This window comes from Leuresthes tenuis, unplaced genomic scaffold, assembly GCF_036924035.1.
Source record: "Leuresthes tenuis unplaced genomic scaffold, fLeuTen1.0.hap1 SCAF_13, whole genome shotgun sequence".
Taxonomy (NCBI): domain Eukaryota; kingdom Metazoa; phylum Chordata; class Actinopteri; order Atheriniformes; family Atherinopsidae; genus Leuresthes; species Leuresthes tenuis.
This window is the reverse complement of record NW_027325367.1, coordinates 21,902,638-21,922,228: the sequence shown is the minus strand read 5'-3', so window position 1 is coordinate 21,922,228 and position 19,591 is coordinate 21,902,638. Positions and strand designations below refer to the sequence as shown.

The window sequence follows — 19,591 nt, the reverse complement described above, 5'->3', positions numbered from 1 at the left end:
CAAGCCACAGAAACACTCTTTAATTTTGGTTTTACTTCCCTGCTGCAAAGCACTATAGGATATAGTTTAGTCATAGTCAAAGAATCAGGCTTATTGCCTTTTAGCTGCAGAGATGCTGCATGACAGTCACTTACCACCTCAACTTCAAACACTGCAGCTCACTGCAGTTCTTTCTGCCAATGCCTAATTCTATGATCTCTGAAAAAATGTAGAATGTTTGCCTTCCGCTTAGATGAACCTACACGGTCCTATCCACATAAGGCAATGTGCAAGATAATTCTTCATAATAGACACAGTGTATGCCATCTGCCAGGTTCAGCTGTTCAGATATTTTTAATGTCACAGAATTGTATGTGGTACACTTGTGGCCCACTAGTTTTATTTCCACACAATCTGGTTTTGTGTTCTTTTTCTGATATTGAGGTGTGTGATGTTTTGCATTTTTAATCTGTTTACTTCTAGCTTTAACTGACTACTAGTACCCTCACTCAATTATTTTGAGAAGAGTACTGCTGTAGATGAACACAGAATTGTTAACACTCAAAGGGACAAACCTATCATGTGTTTAGAATTTTAGCAGGTATATGGTTTGGCAACAAAATATATCAAATAGTTTTGAAAAAAAAAACATAAGCATGTAACAGTTGGTGCAAATGAGATGCACTCGACTCTGGCCAACTAAGCTGCTGTATTTGAGGAGGGAACACTCCTTAGGGGACATCTCAGTCTCCTCTGTACCTCATAAGGTACGTCTGCATCAAAGAGTTTCTACAATCCACCAATGACTGATGGGTACTGATTATTAAAATTAGTAATTACTCAGACATTTGTCACATGATCAGGATTCTCCCTGACTTCAATGCACTCTATCTCCTCCCGTTCTCTCTCTCTCTCCCTTTCCCGCTCTCGCTCCCTCTCTCGCTCTTTTCGTTTGGCCCGTTTCTTCTTCTTATGTCTCTTTTTGGACGGAGGGAAGAAGGTCAGGAAGACTGGCAGGATGACAAAGCAGTGCAGTACAGTGCAGCCTGCAGTGAGGAGGGAGCACTTGAACAGTGTGTAGGTCAAATTAGAAGGCACAAACACCAGGGGCATTATCCCAATCACAAAGCAGGATGTGTTCTGTAGGATGGCTGCCCCGTGCTCCTCTAGTGCCAGTTTGATGCACTGTGTCCTAGTGTGCTCGGTGGCTAACACAAATGTGTACAGGTGTGGTGCACAGTGATCCATGGCAAAGTTGAGAGTATAAATAAGGCACAGGATTGAAATACTGTCCATGCCGACGTTCCAAAGAGTCATCAATCCTAAGACACCTAGCTCCACGGATGTAACCGTTAGAATAAGCCAGAAGTTTCCCAAGGGGTTGATGACCAGGAAGAAAGTGAGGATGAGGATCGTAAGTACACTAAAGCCTGAGGTCAGGATGGGTGAGACGACAGAGGAACTATAACGGTCCATGAAAACAAATGTGGGATTGAAGGCAATGAATTTTATACTGTTAATCAGCATCAAGGGGCGAAGCTTTTCCAAAAGCTCCACCACTTCTTCTCGCTTCTTCTCTGTTGTCCGTGCTACCAAGTACATCCTTGAGGCAATAATATCATATTCATCAGTCTCGCGGTTCTTTGAGAATATGATGTCCTCAGTGAAGTGCTGGTACTCAGGGCTGCGCAGGAATGAACTCTTTAGAATGCTGATGAAGTCACTCTTGGTTGATGCGCTCACATTCACTACACGCAGGTAGTGGAAAAAGTTGTCCATCCAGGAGATTTTGTTAAAGCCGTGACTCAGAGTCTTCAAGTGCTCCTGCACAGTGGAGTTCCAGTACTCAATAGGCTCATAAATATAAAACCCAATCACAGGACTATAATTACTGAAGTATTTCTGCTGGATCAGTGCGTATGAAACACTTGGAGAGTTACTAGCCAACAGGTTCACTATATTTGATCCATCGCTTATTTGTAAACATCCCATGAATGAGAAAGAGGCATAGATGAGATATAGAATGACCACAAAGGGTTTGACATAGGTGTTGGTAATCCATTCTGTGTAGTGCTCTCGCAGGAAGTGCTGGATGAAGTGGTTCTGGTATGGTACACTGTCGTGGTGTGTGGACAGGTCATGGCCGTCACTCATCATCGTTTTAAACCACGTCGGCTGGCGGTCCAGATACTCCACTGAGGGAATCTTGCAACAGAACACACTGTGGTAGCGGTTCTGCTCAAGTTGTCCGGCAAACACCAAGCAGGAGCCATAGAAGGAGAAAACATAGAAGTAGTTGACCAGAATGGCCACACACATGCTCTGGCAGAAGATTTTGACTGACTCAATGTTGGTAAAAGGGCTAGCTCCCATGCCAAAGGTAATAATATAGAGTGAGCTGGTCATTGTGTAGCACACCATCACATCAGCAAAAGCATCTGCAACACGCTCTTTGAAGGGCAAGTTTTCTCTTGTTCTCCTCCAGCCTGCCAGCAGCTCAAATACCCCTTTGGTTCCATGGCCTAGAGGACAAGAGAGAGAGAGATGTGTTACAAGTACATGAAAAACATAAAGTCAAGATAATTGTTCTATTTGCATGATACAATATGTCAAGTCATTAAGAAATACTCTCATTATTTGTTGCCTCTGACAATTACTTTTTCTCAACTATTTTCTTCATGAAAATGCAGTTGGTCAGATGGTTCATTTTCAAAGCTCAGGGGCCATTAAAACTCTCATATTATCAGCACAAATAAATAAATAAATAGTTGAGCTATATTACTGCATGAAACAGCTATGTAAGCCCTTTTTGGACAACTAAGATGTCCCAGAAACATTAATTACATAAATATAGCTATTTTTCATCCCACTCTTAAATTAATTGTGGTAAACATATGTATATATATATATATATACTAATTTTATTTTGATTTTTTTACAAAAGCTATTTTATTTGATATATCATAATAGGGGGGGGGGGTATTACTTAGGGGGTATTAGGGGGTATTACTCATTCAATCTACAATTTGATTTAAAATAAATTGCAAAACAAAACCCTTTTTTGAAGTCTGTGATCAACCACAAGATATCACAATTTACAAATTGTGATACTGTCAAGAAAGTCCCATTTAAAGCTCCTTGGGGCTGCCATGTTCATTACACTCCAAAATGTACATTATATAAAAAAATGTCAAATATTTTTCACTTTAGTACAAGTCAAATCTGTGGGGTTTTCACTTGTCAAAATATAGACATGAAACATTAGCATAGTGCAAAACCACCCACATTGAAACACCTGCTCACCCACACTGAGCCAGTTTTTGCAAAATGCCCGAGCCACATGGTTGCAAATAAATGTGTTACTTTATGAATTTGTGAAGACAGCATCAATTTGAGGTTCCTTCCACATAAATATTTTAGTTACAGTAAACACTGTTTGACCAATCCATAAGTTTTAGAGCCAACATCAGCTTTAAAATGTTCCCTACAAATCGAGCAGGTGGACATGGAAGTGAGAAGGACATTGACAGCATTTCCAAATTTCCTCTTGTTTGACACAGAGGAACAAAGTTAATTAATTATAAAGGATTAAACATATGTAATGAGTTAGCTAGATGGCTCTTTCCTGCTTTTAGTTTTATTAAGCTGTGCTGCAAGTCAATTAGTAAGTGTCAGTTGGCTTAGAGAGAAAGCAGAGAGAATTCACACCCCTGGTTTGTGCAGCATTACACCAGAGGCGTCCGCAGGCGTTTCCCTTCACCGATTACCAAATAGGATGTAAAGTAGCATGTCATTTTGTAGACATGATTGGAAAGGCTCTGGAATTCATTACAGTGATTGATTGCGGCAGGTGGAGGTGGATAATAACAATAAGCCCATCTGGTGAAGTATCCCGGGTTAATATCTGTACTAGCACCACTAAGAAAGATTTCTAAGAAAGATATTTCTATGACTGATGAATTATAATCTTTATCTTTGAAGTTACAAAAGGAGACTGTTCTCAAGCCAGCCTCACCTATGACATTTTATAGGATAATAGTGGCCGTGAGAGAAATCACATATAAAGTGTGAAAATTCATTAATGAAGGTAACAGCCGCATAGCAAAAAAGCCATCTGGTTAAGGCGGCTGCAGCTCAGGAGGAAGAGCAGTCGCCCAGCAATCGGAAGGTTGGTGGTTTGACTCTGGCTTCCCCGGGCTACATGTCGGAGTGTCCTTGGGCAAGACACTGAACCCCACGTTGCCTACCGATGTATCCATCAGGGTATGAATGTGTGTATGAATGGTTAGAAAGCACGTAGTGTGTAGACTTAAGACGTGCTGTATGAGCGTGTGTGAGTGGGTATATGTGGCATGTAGTGTTAGAAGCGCTTTGAGTGGTCAGTTAGACTAGAAAAGCACTATACAAGTACAAGTCCATTTAAGGTGTAGCCCTTTTTCAAATCCTAACCAAGTGTTGTTATTGGCTAAACCCAACCAGAAAGTGATTTGGAGAAGTGTTGTGTTATTATTTGAACATATCCCTGAAGAGAAAAAACTGCTTTTAATTTCTAGTCCTGAACACGTGTCATGAACCCATTAATGACTAAAAGCACTGTGTGTTACTGTGCTATCCCTAGGCACTATGAAGTCTGCAACATGACATAGTATCCCAAGCTTCGAAGAGATGTTGATTCATTTGTTGATTCTGCAAATGTGAAAAAAAAAGTGATGTAAGCTTCCAAATTCATTATAATGGAGCTCAAAGTGTTTACAAAACTAATTTAAGACAGAAACAGATGTTATCAATTATTTGGCATATATATATCAAGTTATCTAAATGCACATAAGCTGTAAATGTGGGGTTAGATAATGCAATGTTAACATTAACTGCGGTTTATGGGTGTGTGATCATTTATTAAAACAGGCATATTCTGAACTATTGCTAATCACATACAAGTCACACTAGAGATATTCCTTTTTGATTTATTTTTGCCTTACTATATGAACTCTCAGAAACCTCTTTTCATCAATCGTATCAAATATTTCAAAAGAGCTGAAGCTTATGATTATTTTTGTTTTACTGCTACCATCTTTGCGGTCATTGGACTGATTTTGTGTGCTCTTCAAAATGTCACAAACCCACAAATATCAAATTCTCTTCCACACCAGGAAAATAAACTGCAAGTAATTTGCGTGTCCCCTGCAGCACAGAAACAAAAAGTGAACGATTACAAACAAAACATAAAAGCAACATCAGAAAAAGGTGTATGGCATTATCTCTTGATATTGTATCTCAATACCATTTTGCATTTCATTCTAATCCAAAATGATCTGACAACAATAGCTGTCTGTTAGAAATAAATACCAGTCAAAAGCATATATAGTACAAAGGCAAAACATATAGGTAAAACCCTTCAAAAGGACCCAATTTGGAGCCATCCCTATTGTTGTCTTGCTGGTGTTTTAAACAAGTCTGCTTCCTAGCAAGAGAACTCATTTTTATCACAGACAAACACTTCACACCTGTCATGTTTTTCTGTGAAACTGGGAAATGAAAAAGAGGGAAATGAAAAAGTGCAAACAGAGATAAAAAAAAAAAACCAGCAACATGCTTGCAGATTATCTAGCCTTCTATATCAGTTTGTTTGAGTCACTAACTCGAATGTCCTAACAGGTGGCTGTAAAGCACATTGTACACTCTACGCAGATGCTCCAGCGGGCTTCAATTTAGTCATTAAAACTAGGGATGCACCGAATTGAAAATTTGTAGCCAAATAAAGCCGAATAAAAATCAAATGCTTGGCTGAATACTGAATGTGGTTGTTACGTTTTTCATTATTTTAAAAAAAAATATTGCATAAACAAAATACATTTTTAGACATGACTTTCAATGAAAGTAAATGTTCTTTTTAATATTCTGACATTTGAATATTAGTTCAAGAAGTTTCACATTTATATCAGCCCTATATAACTGAGTTCAGAAATATCTACTCTGTAGGCCTTCAAAACAAAACCTGCATTAGAAGTGCATTACCCAAAAAACTAAAGTGCATAAAAATGGATAAACCCACAATAAATTAATTATTGTCCTTTTGGTACAAGTCTACTTAGTCACAGTAGGCTAATAATGTAAACAGAAGGCTCAGGTAAGTCCCAATAAGTGTGTGCTTACAGAGGAATCCCCTCTTTGGTCAAACAATCGTTGCAAAACGCAACTCTTTTCTTGCTCTCTGACCAGAGCATGTGAACGGAGTGGAGCAGGGAGGGGAGCGAGTGTGCAAAACATAGTCAGAGCGTGGAGCGAGTTTTTAATCAAATGGCAGGAACGATTGCTCCATGTCACTCCAATACCGCTAACACCACGAGTCTAGGGCATGCACAAATCCACCCAGAATGCACCTGTGCCTTCAACAATTAACAAAACTGTTAGCCTACACTTCAAAAATCGTTTGTTGTGTCACGCAACAAACCCGCTACACGTACGCCACGCAGTGTGTCCCCGGATGTATTGCTCCTTTAAAATTTGAGAGAGCGTGGATCGATTTCACCAGAGCAGAACACATTGTTTTGGTGAGAGGAACTGAGCGGAGCGTTTTGGTGTGAGTTTGAATGGTGGAGCAGGGGAAGCGAACACCTATGTGAGCGAGGAGCGGAAATTCTTGCCGCTCAGCTCCGTTCACATGCTCTGTCTCCGACACTTTAAAATATCTCCACACTACCGACATCTTTGTTTAGGTTTGTTTAGGCGTCACTGCACGTTGTTTGCTTGCGTCATTAAAAAACATGCCGCTAATAGTCTATTCTGCCTTGCTATAAAGTTTATATATATAGGCAACCTTTGTGACATTGAGTGCCAATTTGAAATTTTCTTGTCAATGAGTGTGCCAGATTGCATAATGTTAAAATATGACACAAAATACAAGAACATTTCCAACATAGCAGGAATTTTATTCTATCCATAGGCCACATCAAATCACATTTCAAAGATATGTTCCCATTCTTCACAAGAGGGATCTAATTTCAAAACACTGCTTTCAGAACCTTGTTTAAAACATATTGCACTGGATGGAAATGCAGACACTACAGTGCATAAAAAAACAACAACAATAACTCTTACATCAGAAGGAAACAGCCACAACATTTTAAATACATGGGCAAACAGCAACATGTTTTAACTAAAAATAAGTGTGGGCTGTACTATGCCTACCAGTCAGTGTGATCTTTGGCCCTGTTTTGCTTGGCTGAGCTCTGTTATCTGGGGCTCGTAGTTTGTCACTTTCAGTTGTAAACATGCCTCAGAGTGGTCCGTCGTTAAACGACTGCGGGTGGGGCTGAGCCCATTTTTCATGTGTGAGAATACCTTCTCACAAAGGTATGTTGACCCAAAGACTGACAAGAGAGCCAGTGCGATGTTCCGGAGACAGCTGAACTTTAACGGGCGGCGTTGCCATTTCTAGGCTACTACATCTTAAGCAGGATTTATAGTCGTCCGGAATGTTTCCAGCGTAGATGTGACGTCTTCCATTGAGCATTCGAAGTTCTGCGTCGAGGGAACTTGTTGCTCTGCAATTCACCGCCATGCCACTAGGGGGTGTGTGGCTGTGTGTTTGTGTGGTTGTAGGGGTTATAGCCGAATCCTTGCTTTGTCTTCCGGTCACAGTTAACGACAGTAAACAATGGCAACCGAGATGGAGCAGCTGTATTTGCAGTTGGAGCTCATCAATATTGAACAACAAGTGCTTATATTGCAAATGTTGAGGTACATTGTTAACTGATCCAAAACAACTTTAAAAATGGCGGTGTAGAAAGAAAAAAATAGAAGAAAGACCGGAAAAGGCAACTGCCAGAAATTACGTTCTGAGCAGACCAATCACAGCCCTTACGGCCTGCGTCGAGGCGACGTGTAGTTAGAACCATAACTGATTTAATGAGCCATTCGCAGTTTCACTGTACCGGCCGTGTGTACTTAGACTTGCATGGCTTAATCTTTGAGACAAGCAAAGAGGGGGGACGTCGCTACTAAAGTATCGACGTCGTCGACATCACGTTGAAGCATAAACTACGACTTACACATCTGACATCTCTGGGAATGTGAGCGGGAGGACCGGACAGAGCTACTACGGAAGATTTCTTCTATGGCTTTGGGGGCTACACAGCGCTGAGAGGGATGTGGGCGGGAGATCTTGCTGTCTCTCAAACACAAGAAACCAGCCAAGGCTGGGGCCGTCAAAGGTTGCCGACCCCTAACACACACATATATATATATATATATATATGGCCTTGTTTTTCACTCATTCCACTGAATACGGAATGTGGCTTTTTTTAAATATTCGGCCGGATATATTCGGTTATTCAGTCTCGGTTATTCGGTCCCTAATTAAAACAATTTGCACCATTCAAACTGGTTCTAATCAAACATCAGGTGATCGTTAGCTAAGTGAGGAGAGTACAAAAGGGAAGAAATAAGGCTTTTATCTATTTCTAAAAATGAGTAACAATGAAGCCAGCAAAACTGATTGTTAGCTAATGAATGTTCACAGTAAGATCAAATTGGAATATCAATATCAGTTTTGTAAAAGAGTGAAAAAAAGAGAAACTTAAAGCTATCTGTTATAGAAAAGAGCAATAATAAATTGTCATTTCATTTACTCATTTATTTTTAAATGGGCAACCAGTGCACCACTGTTTTGACAGGGTCATGAATGCACGAAATATGCAGGAACGTAAAGAGCAAACCTAATTGGTTGCTCGTCTCATTGAACGAACAAACAAAGAAACTATTATCTAAATATATATCAAGTATGGTTTCCTAAAAGTGAATTCTGAACCGGGGAACTAGTTCTATAATAAATTCATATTGTAAAATTCATATTGCTTTGAGTACTAGGACATGAACTTAAATCATAGCCCTGAGAAGGTGTACATGACTAATAGACTCTTTAATAATAGATCTCCAGCTTGTGCAGACCAATCCAGGGTTCAGACCTTTTGTCAGTTGCTGCAATGACATCAAACGAAAAAGCAGCTCACTGTCGACACAGGAGGAACTTTAATCAATGAAAAAGTGAAAAAATTAAGCAGGAGGGAAAAGGGCAAGAAGAAAGACTGTCACTAAACTTAACTACACTAAACAGCTCTGGAGAAAAATAACTATTTTATCACTTTCTGTCACAGTCTGTTCAAGTCACAGTTTATGTTTTATTAGTCACGTTTTCAGGTTCTGTTCTGGTCATGTTTTTTCCCCTGCCACCTAGTTTCACTCACGTCACCTGCTTCATTGTTCACAGCTGCACCGCATTCACTGATCACTCCCTCCACAGTATTTAGTCTCCTGGTTTCCTTTCAGTCGTCGCAGAATCCTTACTAACCCTTCATGCCTTGCCGCACAGATAAGTCTCGTTTTGTTCTTGCTCCTTGCCTTGTTTTTTGGAATAAACCTGTTTTTTTAAGTTAAAGAGCTGCGTCTGGGTCATACCTCTCCATCGAACCGTGACACTCTCTGAAAACTGAAATTTGCTTAATTAATTTAGAAAGCTAAATTTTAGTGTGGATGTGACTGTTAATGATGATGACAAAGGAAAAACATGTGAAATAGGCAGGTCATTGATTTTGACTCTGTTAGCCACAATTATTGCAGATTATATTGTGCTGAGTAGGCGATATTCCGGTGACACTGGTTCAGTTGTCACTACACTGCAATAACTCACTTCTTACAACTTTATTGCCATGACTTTAAAATTAATTTTACAAAATACTGGGAAAAATTCAAGAAAAATGGGAACTGGAATTGAATATAATTACTGAAAATGACTTGTGAGAGAACCTGCGTAGGCAATCATAATGGAAGTAACAATCAGTTATGGAAGTATGACTGAAAGTGTAAAATAAGATATTGTGTAAAAGTCAATCACTGACACTGTGTTGGAGAAAATATGAGAAAACAGAGGAAAATACACATATTTTAGCGGACTGACAAAAAAAGTTCTGGAAGAGTGAGTAAGAGGATATTGGTAAAGTCTCTGGAAAGGATGTTTCCCAAGTTCCATTGATGTGTTTATATCCGGTGACAGCTCTGTCACTCCGAGCCCAGTGCTGCCATATTTTACCTGTGACCAAAATAAATACTTTGTCTGTGAACTGAAGATTTCTCTGGTTTGTTCTTGGGCTTCAAATTAAAGAATCAGGCTAACAAAATAAAGAACAACACTTCCCATCCTCTTCATAACATTGTGTCAAACAAACGGACAAAATACCCACAAAATACTTCCTGCTTCTGAAGAGTGCAGACGTGTCTCTGCTTCCTCCTGCTGCTTACTGCTTTATTTGCTTTTAAACTATTCTACTTCGTTCCACTATTCTTGGATATAATTGTATTCTTTTACTGGTATTCTTTTTCTTTTAAATGTATATTCTTAAACGGTATTAGCCCTCCTGTTTGCAAAGAGAATCAGACAGAACAATGTCTCCTAACCCTGCATTATCAGTGAGCTGCACAGAGTGTGAGCGACTCTCTGTGAGAATAACACAGCTTGAGAAGAGGATTGAAACGCTGCAAGAAATTGGTGTGAGTGAGGAATTTATTGAGTCTATTATAGCTCCTGTACAGGCTGTGGAGCCAAAGGACTAACTCAGACTTTTCTACACGGGAAAACAGCTGATGTGGAGCCTCACACTGCAGACCTCGCTGACACACTACCCTGGTTGTGTCCAAATGACACTGGAATATCTGGGGAAGCTCCCAAATCGGCCGGTCCGACTGACATCTCTTACTGGAACAGTGTTGGTGCCAAAACAAAATCATCAACCCTAGCCAGGACCTGGTCTGATGTTGTCTGTCAGAGAGGTAAACCCAGCATGAAATCTAAACCTCCAGCACTCACTCCACCACCTAATGTACCATTGCATAATAGATATGACCCATTGATTCCAAATACAATGTGCAATGATGAATGTATTACAAAAATTTATAAAAACGAGAGAAATAGCCCCAAAACTCAGCCAAGGGCTATCCAGAATATCAGGAGAAGCCCAAATGCCACAACCAAGGTGAGAGCTGTGGAAGCAATTGATACCACAAAAAAAGGGAATAGATACCATTCTGATTGGGGACTCTATAACACAGCTTGTCAGAATGGCAAAGACAGAAAACATAATTTTTTTTGATACATCAGTCAGGGAACTGAGAGATATCTGGCCGAGCATACTGTCTACACATCCAGATGGCATGAACTGTAAGGAGCGTTTCAGACCTGATGGCATGCATACAAATTGAACTGGATGCAGATTATTTGGTGCACACTTACGTCATGCTGTTGGGATGGCAAACCCAAACATGGGTGTACAGATGAGGGTGAAGGACACAGCAGCGAGGCAAACAACCCCCAGCCCTCCCCTCTCACCAGACCCCTTACTCCACATCACCCAAGGTCTCCAAAGGATGTCTCTATCCCAGACAGGACTCCAGCGACCACCATCTACGAAGAAACGCAGGGCACCCTCTCCTCTTACATAATCTGTCCTGGCAGAGCAGGGCACAAGGGGATGTGCAGGATGTTCAAGGAGCAGCAGAGTTCAAAACAAAGATTACATGCCATGATGCGTTCAGGGTCCCTGCTATAGTAGTCTTACTAGTGACAGCTGTTCTTAGAACAAGCTGGGACCCAGTAGGAGTCCTGTATTTGTTAGTAAAAGAAGGAATCGAAAACAGTCAACTTGCTGGATGAATCGATCTAATCTGTTAACGATACCATGTACAACTCAGAATACAACAGAGACCAGTGTAAACTCCACAAGGCTCACTCTACTTAATATTAGATCTCAGTCGAATAAGTCACTGTTAGTTAACCCTCTGAGGTCTATGATCACGCCGGCGTGATCAGATTGCATGACGTCATTGCGGCGTCATAGAAAACAAACTAGGTCACCTGGAGCACTGTCATCAACTTTATTCAAAAGTGCATATTTGAAACTATCTCCTAGTTTTTGTTAGACTTTGATACACCACGTAAAACCGGAGATATGATAGTTTCAATTTGGTCGTAAAAAAATATTTATCCATTCGTTAAAAAAGGGCGGGATGGGATGGGCAGGGGTTGCATTTCTTTCCATATCTTCGTCATTTTTTGTGATTTTAGAAAACGGGAAAAAGTGGTCGAATCTTTTAATACTACTCTACATAACCAATGTACCAGAGACATCTTGCATCGATCACGGGATGCGGGGAGCGCCAAAAATCGCTGAACCGGAAGCCAACCGCGGTAGTTAGCAGCGGACGTTTTTGAGGAGAAGACGAGTGTTTTTGAAAGAAGAAAGAAGACAGAAGAACAAGATAACTGAGTTTTTTAGAGAGAAATTAAGCTGTCATTGGATGTCAATCAGGCCCTCAGGCTGTTGAATGCCGAGAACGACAACGAAGACGATGTCATTTCCTTTTCATCGTCCGAGGAGGAGGAGAGCAGCGATGAGGATGATGAGGTGACAGACCCGTCTTTTGTCAACAGCGACGTCGTCGGTGATGAGCGATAAGTCATACTAATCATGAATATTTGTAGCTTTTGTTTTGTTTACTGCTGTATTGTAAACGTTATAAAACTGTCTGATAACGTTATATATTTAGGTAGGTTTATGTGTACAGAAGAGCAGGGCTGAAATGATAAATACAGAGCTGGGTAAATGTCCGTCATTTTGTTGTCCTCTTTATCTGAATTTTATACTTATCTCAAGGAGATGAAGATTCTGATTTTACTTGTGTGTATTTTGAGTTATATTGAATGTTATCTATGTTTATTTCTAGTTGTATGTATTTATTTATACCTGTAGGTATAAATATATAAGTTTTTTTTTTTTGTAAACTGAGTATTCACATTGTTGTAAGGAGCCAGAAAATTACAATGTTAGTGCCCACATTTGCATGGTGGTAACAGATTGTGGCATTGTACACATTCCATGGGAACAGATGCCAGCCTGAAAGCCACTCAAGGCCGCAGGAGTTGCCTACATTTCCACCAGGTCAACAAAAAAAGAAATCTCACTCCCTGGAAGTGCCAGTCTTGTGATGTGGCGCTGTGTCTTGTTGTGGACAGAAACTGCTTTGCAGAGTGGCACAATATAAAAAATAAAAAAAGCTTTGTCCCATTGTTTGTATATTGTTTGAAATATTTGTATATAGTTTGATTACATCTCAATTTTATCCCTAATATTACATTTTCACTATTTGGAACTCTGGGAGTAGCTATTTGAGACTCTGGAAATACAAAGCACTGGTGTAGCTCTCTGTATTACTTTGCACTTACTTTGTTTTGAAGGTGATATGGTAAAAAACGCCTGGAATTATACATGCTTTTTATGGTAAATATTTGGATAATGTATTACTTTATTTAAAATTTACATTTATTTGTTCATATTTGTAACCTATGTTACCCTTTTCAAGTTCCAAAACAGTTCATTGAGCATGTTTGTGTATTTTATTGTAATAAATAGTATGTTTTTTAAATTCGGATTTGATTTCTGTGTATTTTTGGGCTCAGTGTGTCAATAAAGTAAGTCAAAGTGAAAAAATAACTATTAGATCATACAGATGAAGTTGTAAAAAAGATACCAAGCATGGGTATGCCAAACAATTTTTTTGTGGTATATAAAGGCAAAAGCAAAAGTATTCAAAAACGACCAAAATGGGCTCAGACCCCAGAGGGTTAATGACTTCATAATTTCACACAATTGAGATTTTCTTTTCCTGACAGAAACATGATTAACAGAGAGCACAAGTGATACTGTTCTTAATGAAACAGCACCCCCAAATTTTAATTTCATGGGTAAATGCCGAAATGGGAGGAAAGGTGCGGGAGAAGCTGCCTTATTTAAAGATACATTCCAGTGTAAAGCGATCTCATTTGGTGATTTTGAATATCTTAGTTTTATTTTAAAGGGCGTTCCTCAAATTCTGTTCTTAATCATGTAACAGAACCTACCCACCTTCGAGGTCACACTCTGGACCTGGTCATTTCTAAAGGTGTTGATATTTCTTCTGTTGCGGTTATAGATTAGGCCTTGTCTGATCACTTATGTATTTTGATTTGATTTATTGATTACTCAATGTTCAAACAACCAGCTTCTCAGTTAAGAAGAGGTACATAAATGAGAAAACAAATGCTCAGTTTAGGGAGGACATAGCTATGTCACCAACAGTGAGCGCACAATCGGTTGACAGACTGCTGGATCATTTGAACTTAAGAATTTTGAATGTAATGGAAGTTGTTGCACCGATAAGAATCAAGAGCACCTTGAGCAAACAGGAAACACCCCTATTGTCACAGTTTAGTCATCCAACCATCAGTAATTTTCCATTGATCCTGCTTCTGCCCCACTCAGCCTGTCAGCCACACACACCTCATCAGTTCACTCCACTCATCACATGCAATCAGCCCAGCATATAGTCACCAGCTCCACACTCTATCCTTTGCCAGATTGTTCTTTGCCATGCACGTCTTTCCAGCGTTCTCCTGCCAGCTTTACCGGTACCGACCTCGCCTGTCCCTGATTCCCTGCTTCGTCTGCCTCCTGGTAATTCGACCCAGCTTTCTGTCCCTGACCAAGAACTTTGCCTCTCCTCTCCTGATTCCTGTTTGCCGGTTTCTAAACAGTTTGTCTGTCTGCCAGAGTCTCAGTAAAGCCTTGAACTTTTTACCACTGTCTTCTGACTCCTTTGTACTGCAAATTGGGTCCATACACCACCCGTTACAACTACGGTCAAAAACTGGAAAAGAGAATGCAGGAAATCTGATCGTAAGTGGTGGAAAACAAAGCTTCAGATTCACTATGAGTTGTACAAACAAAGCCTGTGTAGTTATAACAATGAGCTGTGCAAGGCCAGAGAGCTGCATTTATCTGAACTGATTAATAAGAATGCCTACAATTCTCAAACTCTGTTTGCTATGGTTGAAAAACTCCCAAATCCTCCTAAACAGTTAAACACAGACCTCCTTACCACTGAGAAATGCAACGAATTAGCCAACTTTTTTAGCCAAAAAATCAAAACAATTATACAAAACATTCACGCCACTCAGACCAACAAGAAAATGATTGTGTCTAAAACCTAGAAATAACTCTGACGTTATGTCACAATTTAATATTATTGATTTAAAAATCCTGGCGGAAACAGTTCGGCATCTGAATTAAACAACTTGCACTCTGGACATAATACCATCTGACTTTTTAAAAACTGTTTTTACCTCAGTAGAAAGTGATCTCCTTCAAATAGTTAACAGTTCACTGGCATCAGGCATTTTTCCTAACTCACAAAAGACAGCTGCCATTAAGCCACTCCTAAAGAAGAGACCTCTAGACGCTTCAATGATGAACAACTACAGACCTGTCTCTAATCTCTCTTTTATAACCAAGATTATTGAGAAAGTTGTATTTAACCAGTTCAGCGACTTTCTGAATGAAAGTGAAAGTCTAGATAACTTTCAGCACTGAAACAGCTCTGGTTAAAGTGTTAAATGACATTAGGTTGAATACTGATTCTGGTTATGTTTCAGTCCTGGTTCTGTTGGATCTCCGTGCTGCGTTTGATACTGTAGATCACAGAATCCTGTTGCACAGGCTGGAAAACTGGGTTGGAAATTCTGGAGCGGTCCTTAACTGGTTCAGGTCCTATTTAGAAGGCCGGAGTTGTTTTGTTACAATTGGCAGCTATGAATCTGAGCGAGTGGCCATGACTTGTGGAGTCCCCCAGGGGTCAATTCTTAGACCTCTTCTGTTTAACTTGTATATGTTCCCTTTGGGTCAGATGTTGCAGAACTTTAACATCAATTATCACAGTTATGCAGACAATACACAACTTTATGTGTCTCTGTCACCAAACGACTGCAGCCCAGCAGACGTACTGTGTCAGTGTCTGGAGTAAATAAACTCCTGGATGAGAGAGAATTTTCTACAATTAAATGAAGACAAAACTGAGATCATTCTGTTTGGTAGCAAACAGAAGAGGGTCAGCATTGGTAAATACCTTGAGACTCGGGCCCTTACAATCACTGACCAAGTTCGTAACCTTGGGGTGTTGAGAGACTCAGATCTGACTTTCAGCAGCCACATCAAAGCTGACACCGAGGCAGCTTTTTACCAACACAGAAACATTAACAGAATTAAAGGTTTTCTCTCACAAAAAGACCAGGAGAAACTTATCCATGCATTCATCTCCACTAGACTCGATTACTGCAATGGTCTTTTAACCGGACTTCCCAAAAAGAACATTAAACATCTGCAGCTCATCCAGAACACTGCTGCTAGAGCTTTAACCAGGACTAACAGATCTTAACACATCACACCAGTTTTAAAATCTTTACACTAGTTTCCAGTCAGTCACAGAATAGATTTTAAAAGCCTACTGATGGTTTACAAATCCCAGAACGGTTTAGGCCCAAAATACATCTGTGATATGTTCAGAGAATATAAACCCAGCAGAGCTCTTAGATCCAAGGTCAGCTGGTCCAGTCCAGACTAAACAAGGAGAAGCAGCATTTAGCTGTTATTCTGCAAACAAGTGGAACAAACTGCCAGTAGAGATTAAACTGTCACCAAATGTAGACAGTTTTAAATCCAGGTTAAAAACATTTATTTTCTCATGTGTACTTATCTCGACTGTTGCTTGTTTTTATCAATTTTATTTCTATTTGTATTCTTTTACATATTTTTAATGCTTTTTCTGTTCCCTTCTGCAATGCTTTTTATGTAAAGCACTTTGAATTGTTTTGTACATGAAATGTGCTATACAAATAAATTTGACTTTGACTTTTGAGTTTGATCAGGACAGGCTTCCTCTTCCTTGAGCCCTTGGTATTTTTTTTTTACATTTCTGTCCCTTGGAATCGCTACATCTGTTACTGCTGGTTTCTATCTACTTCTACTTGTATCGGTTCGCCATCACCTGTTTATTGTTCTGGATCTGGAAGGTTGCACAGGATAGCCCTGCCATTCTTCACCACCTTTAGAGGTATCTCCCATTTTGAATTTGGGACCTATAACCCAATTTTCGGCACAGCTGTTTCTGTACACTATTCCTGCCACTTGGATATGTCTTTCCATGTATGTCGTACCTACCTGCATCTTACACCCTGCTACTATGTGTTGGACTGTCTCAGAGGTTTCTTTGCATATCCTTGCATGCCATGATGAGAACCTCCGTAATGTCTTCCAGACCAGCCTTCTCTAGCTCCTGATGACTTCTCAACACCACTTCTTCAGTCTGTCTGTTACATGTAAATGGTAAATGGACTTGTACTTGTATAGCGCTTTTCTAGTCTAACTGACCACTCAAAGCACTTCACTACATGCCGCATGGGGGTACGGTGCCTCGCTCAAGGGCACCTCAGCCTTGACAAGGAGGTGAACTGCCACCCCTCCAGCTGTCAGTTCACCAATCTTTGAGCGGTGAGAGTGGGGATCGAACCGCCAATGGTCCAGTAACTCAGGTTATGACCCCACCAAGTGGGGTATCTGATGATATACATTTTGCTGGCTGGGACTTTGCTCCTCCCATTCAACTGACTCTTTGGGACCTGCAATATTCTTTGTTGGTACTTGATTTTCTGGCGACTCCCTCACAGCTTCTTCATGGATTTCATTTGTCTTCATTTGACCTTCTGGGAGTTCAACCCCTTTAGTCGTGATCATCATGCCTCTTTTTGATATCAATCAGCAACATTTATTTAGTCCAAATGACATTTTGATGTCCTTGCTGTATATCCGACTGATATGCATTAGTGAGTTGATGTCTCACTCAGTCTTGGCATGCAGCTTAATGTTGTTCCTGTAGAGGAGGTGGCTGATGATTGCTCCATTTCAGAATCGGACAGATCTCCTTGGTAGATACTTGATGGAAAAATGTGCAATTGGCCTCCAGGGCCATCTTCCACAGTCCTACTGAGTTCTTGATGAAGGCCCTTTGTGTCTTGTTGATCTTGTAGAGTTTGAAGCAATCCAGTATCAATGTATGCAACACTAAGTTTTAGGGTTTGTCTTGTAGTGGATCTAAAAAAAGTTTCTGATCCTATAGTCTTGAGTGACAGTTCTGTCTGACAGTATCTGGTGTTTAGGTCCTCTGTTATTGGTTCCAATTCCCCTCTGGGTCCCGCTCATGTATTGAGTCATATGCCTACATATTTGCTGTGATGCCTGACAAGAACTTTCATGTTGTACAGAAGCAGGTTACACACCAGTAGTTGGATGAAACTGCCCTCTTTTGGGGATCTTTTATGATCCGGAGTTTCCAACCTTGGGTTAACTAGTCTGAGTGGTTCCCCTCCATTAGCAGCTGGTTCACTTGTGTTGCTAAACATTCATGGGTTGCAGTTCTTAAGCCAGAAGGTCCATATCATGTCAGTGCCTGGTGCAGTCCAGCTCTTCCTACTTGAGACACTGGTTCCTGTTCTGAGAGATTTCTGTGGTCAGCTCTTAAATCCACTAGCCATGGACCATTGGAGTTATTTGATCCCTCTTTCTCCCATATGCTCTTCATTTTTTGTTTATTTTCAGCCTTGGGTGGGTCTATTATCACCTTATTATCCTGCTGCTAAGAGTACACTTTGAATGGTTCAGCGGAGATCATCATATTTATTCTCCTAGCTTCAGCTTCTCTAGTGTACCTTCTCGGGTGGGTAGCCAGAGCTGTGAGTCTCTTGTTTGGCTATCTCCAGCGCCTCAGATATAGACAGTATTATATTTCTTGGGGAGTTCTTCCCTCATTCACCTTCACCTCTCTGAAGCTCTCTTTCTATGATGATCCAAGTAGGTATAGTATGTGGTACTGTATTCACATCCTCTAGCAGACTTGCAGAAGGTACTTTATATGTTATACATAAATTGCACACGGTCTTACTCTCTGGGATGCTTTTCCAAAAGGTAGGGTTACATCAAGATTGACACAGTATAGTATCGGTGGGTTTTAAGCTTCAGGCTTCAAGTCCAAGGCTACAAGCACTCACAGACTTAAATATAGCTCTCGTCTGGAATGGCCAGATAGTGTAAATGTGACCAGTGATTACAATGTGCCCAAATTCTGTGGCTATAAAACAAGCCAAAGCCCATCAACCCCCACTGTCGTTGATGGATGGTATGAGGTGTGTGACTGATTTGCTGCGTTTGGTTTGCTTCACTGTTCTGTGCATTATAACCAAACGTCTCCACTTCAGACTTATCTGTCTACCTACCCACCTAATTACATATCTACATACATCCACACATTATTTATCCCATAAGGGAAATTGTTTTGTCAGCAACAGGCAACAAGGTGGTCATAGTGCATAAAGAAGCTAAATACAAAAAATAAAGCAAGAACATTAACCAATAGGGGGAAAGGACATAAAAAAATAACATAATGAGAAAAAATGACACTGAAAAACAGAGGCTATTGTCTGAAAAGTATGCTTATTGTCATTATGTAAATGTCACGACCAGAGAGGCCATTATATATATATCAGAACTTCACTAGGAGAAGAGGGGAGACAAAGAGAACTATGTTTCAAGAAGGAATGTTGTCTCCCCACTGATCCGTTATCTTTATAGCTCCCCAAATAAGGAAATTACTACAAACTCAGAAGACATACCAGACCTGGGCACATGAAAGCAAATAGAGG

General features: G+C 40.2%; 1 protein-coding gene across 1 annotated transcript in view; it reads right to left on the bottom strand.

The window, feature by feature from the left end:
• Positions 1-639: 639 nt before the first annotated feature.
• ptchd4 (patched domain containing 4) overlaps positions 640-19,591 on the bottom strand; it is a 72,168-nt gene continuing 53,216 nt past the window's right edge. The window contains exon 3 of the mRNA XM_072362744.1: positions 640-2,501. Coding sequence (XP_072218845.1) covers positions 820-2,501 — 1,682 coding nt within the window. The 3' untranslated portion in view covers positions 640-819. The remainder of the gene's footprint in view (positions 2,502-19,591) is intronic.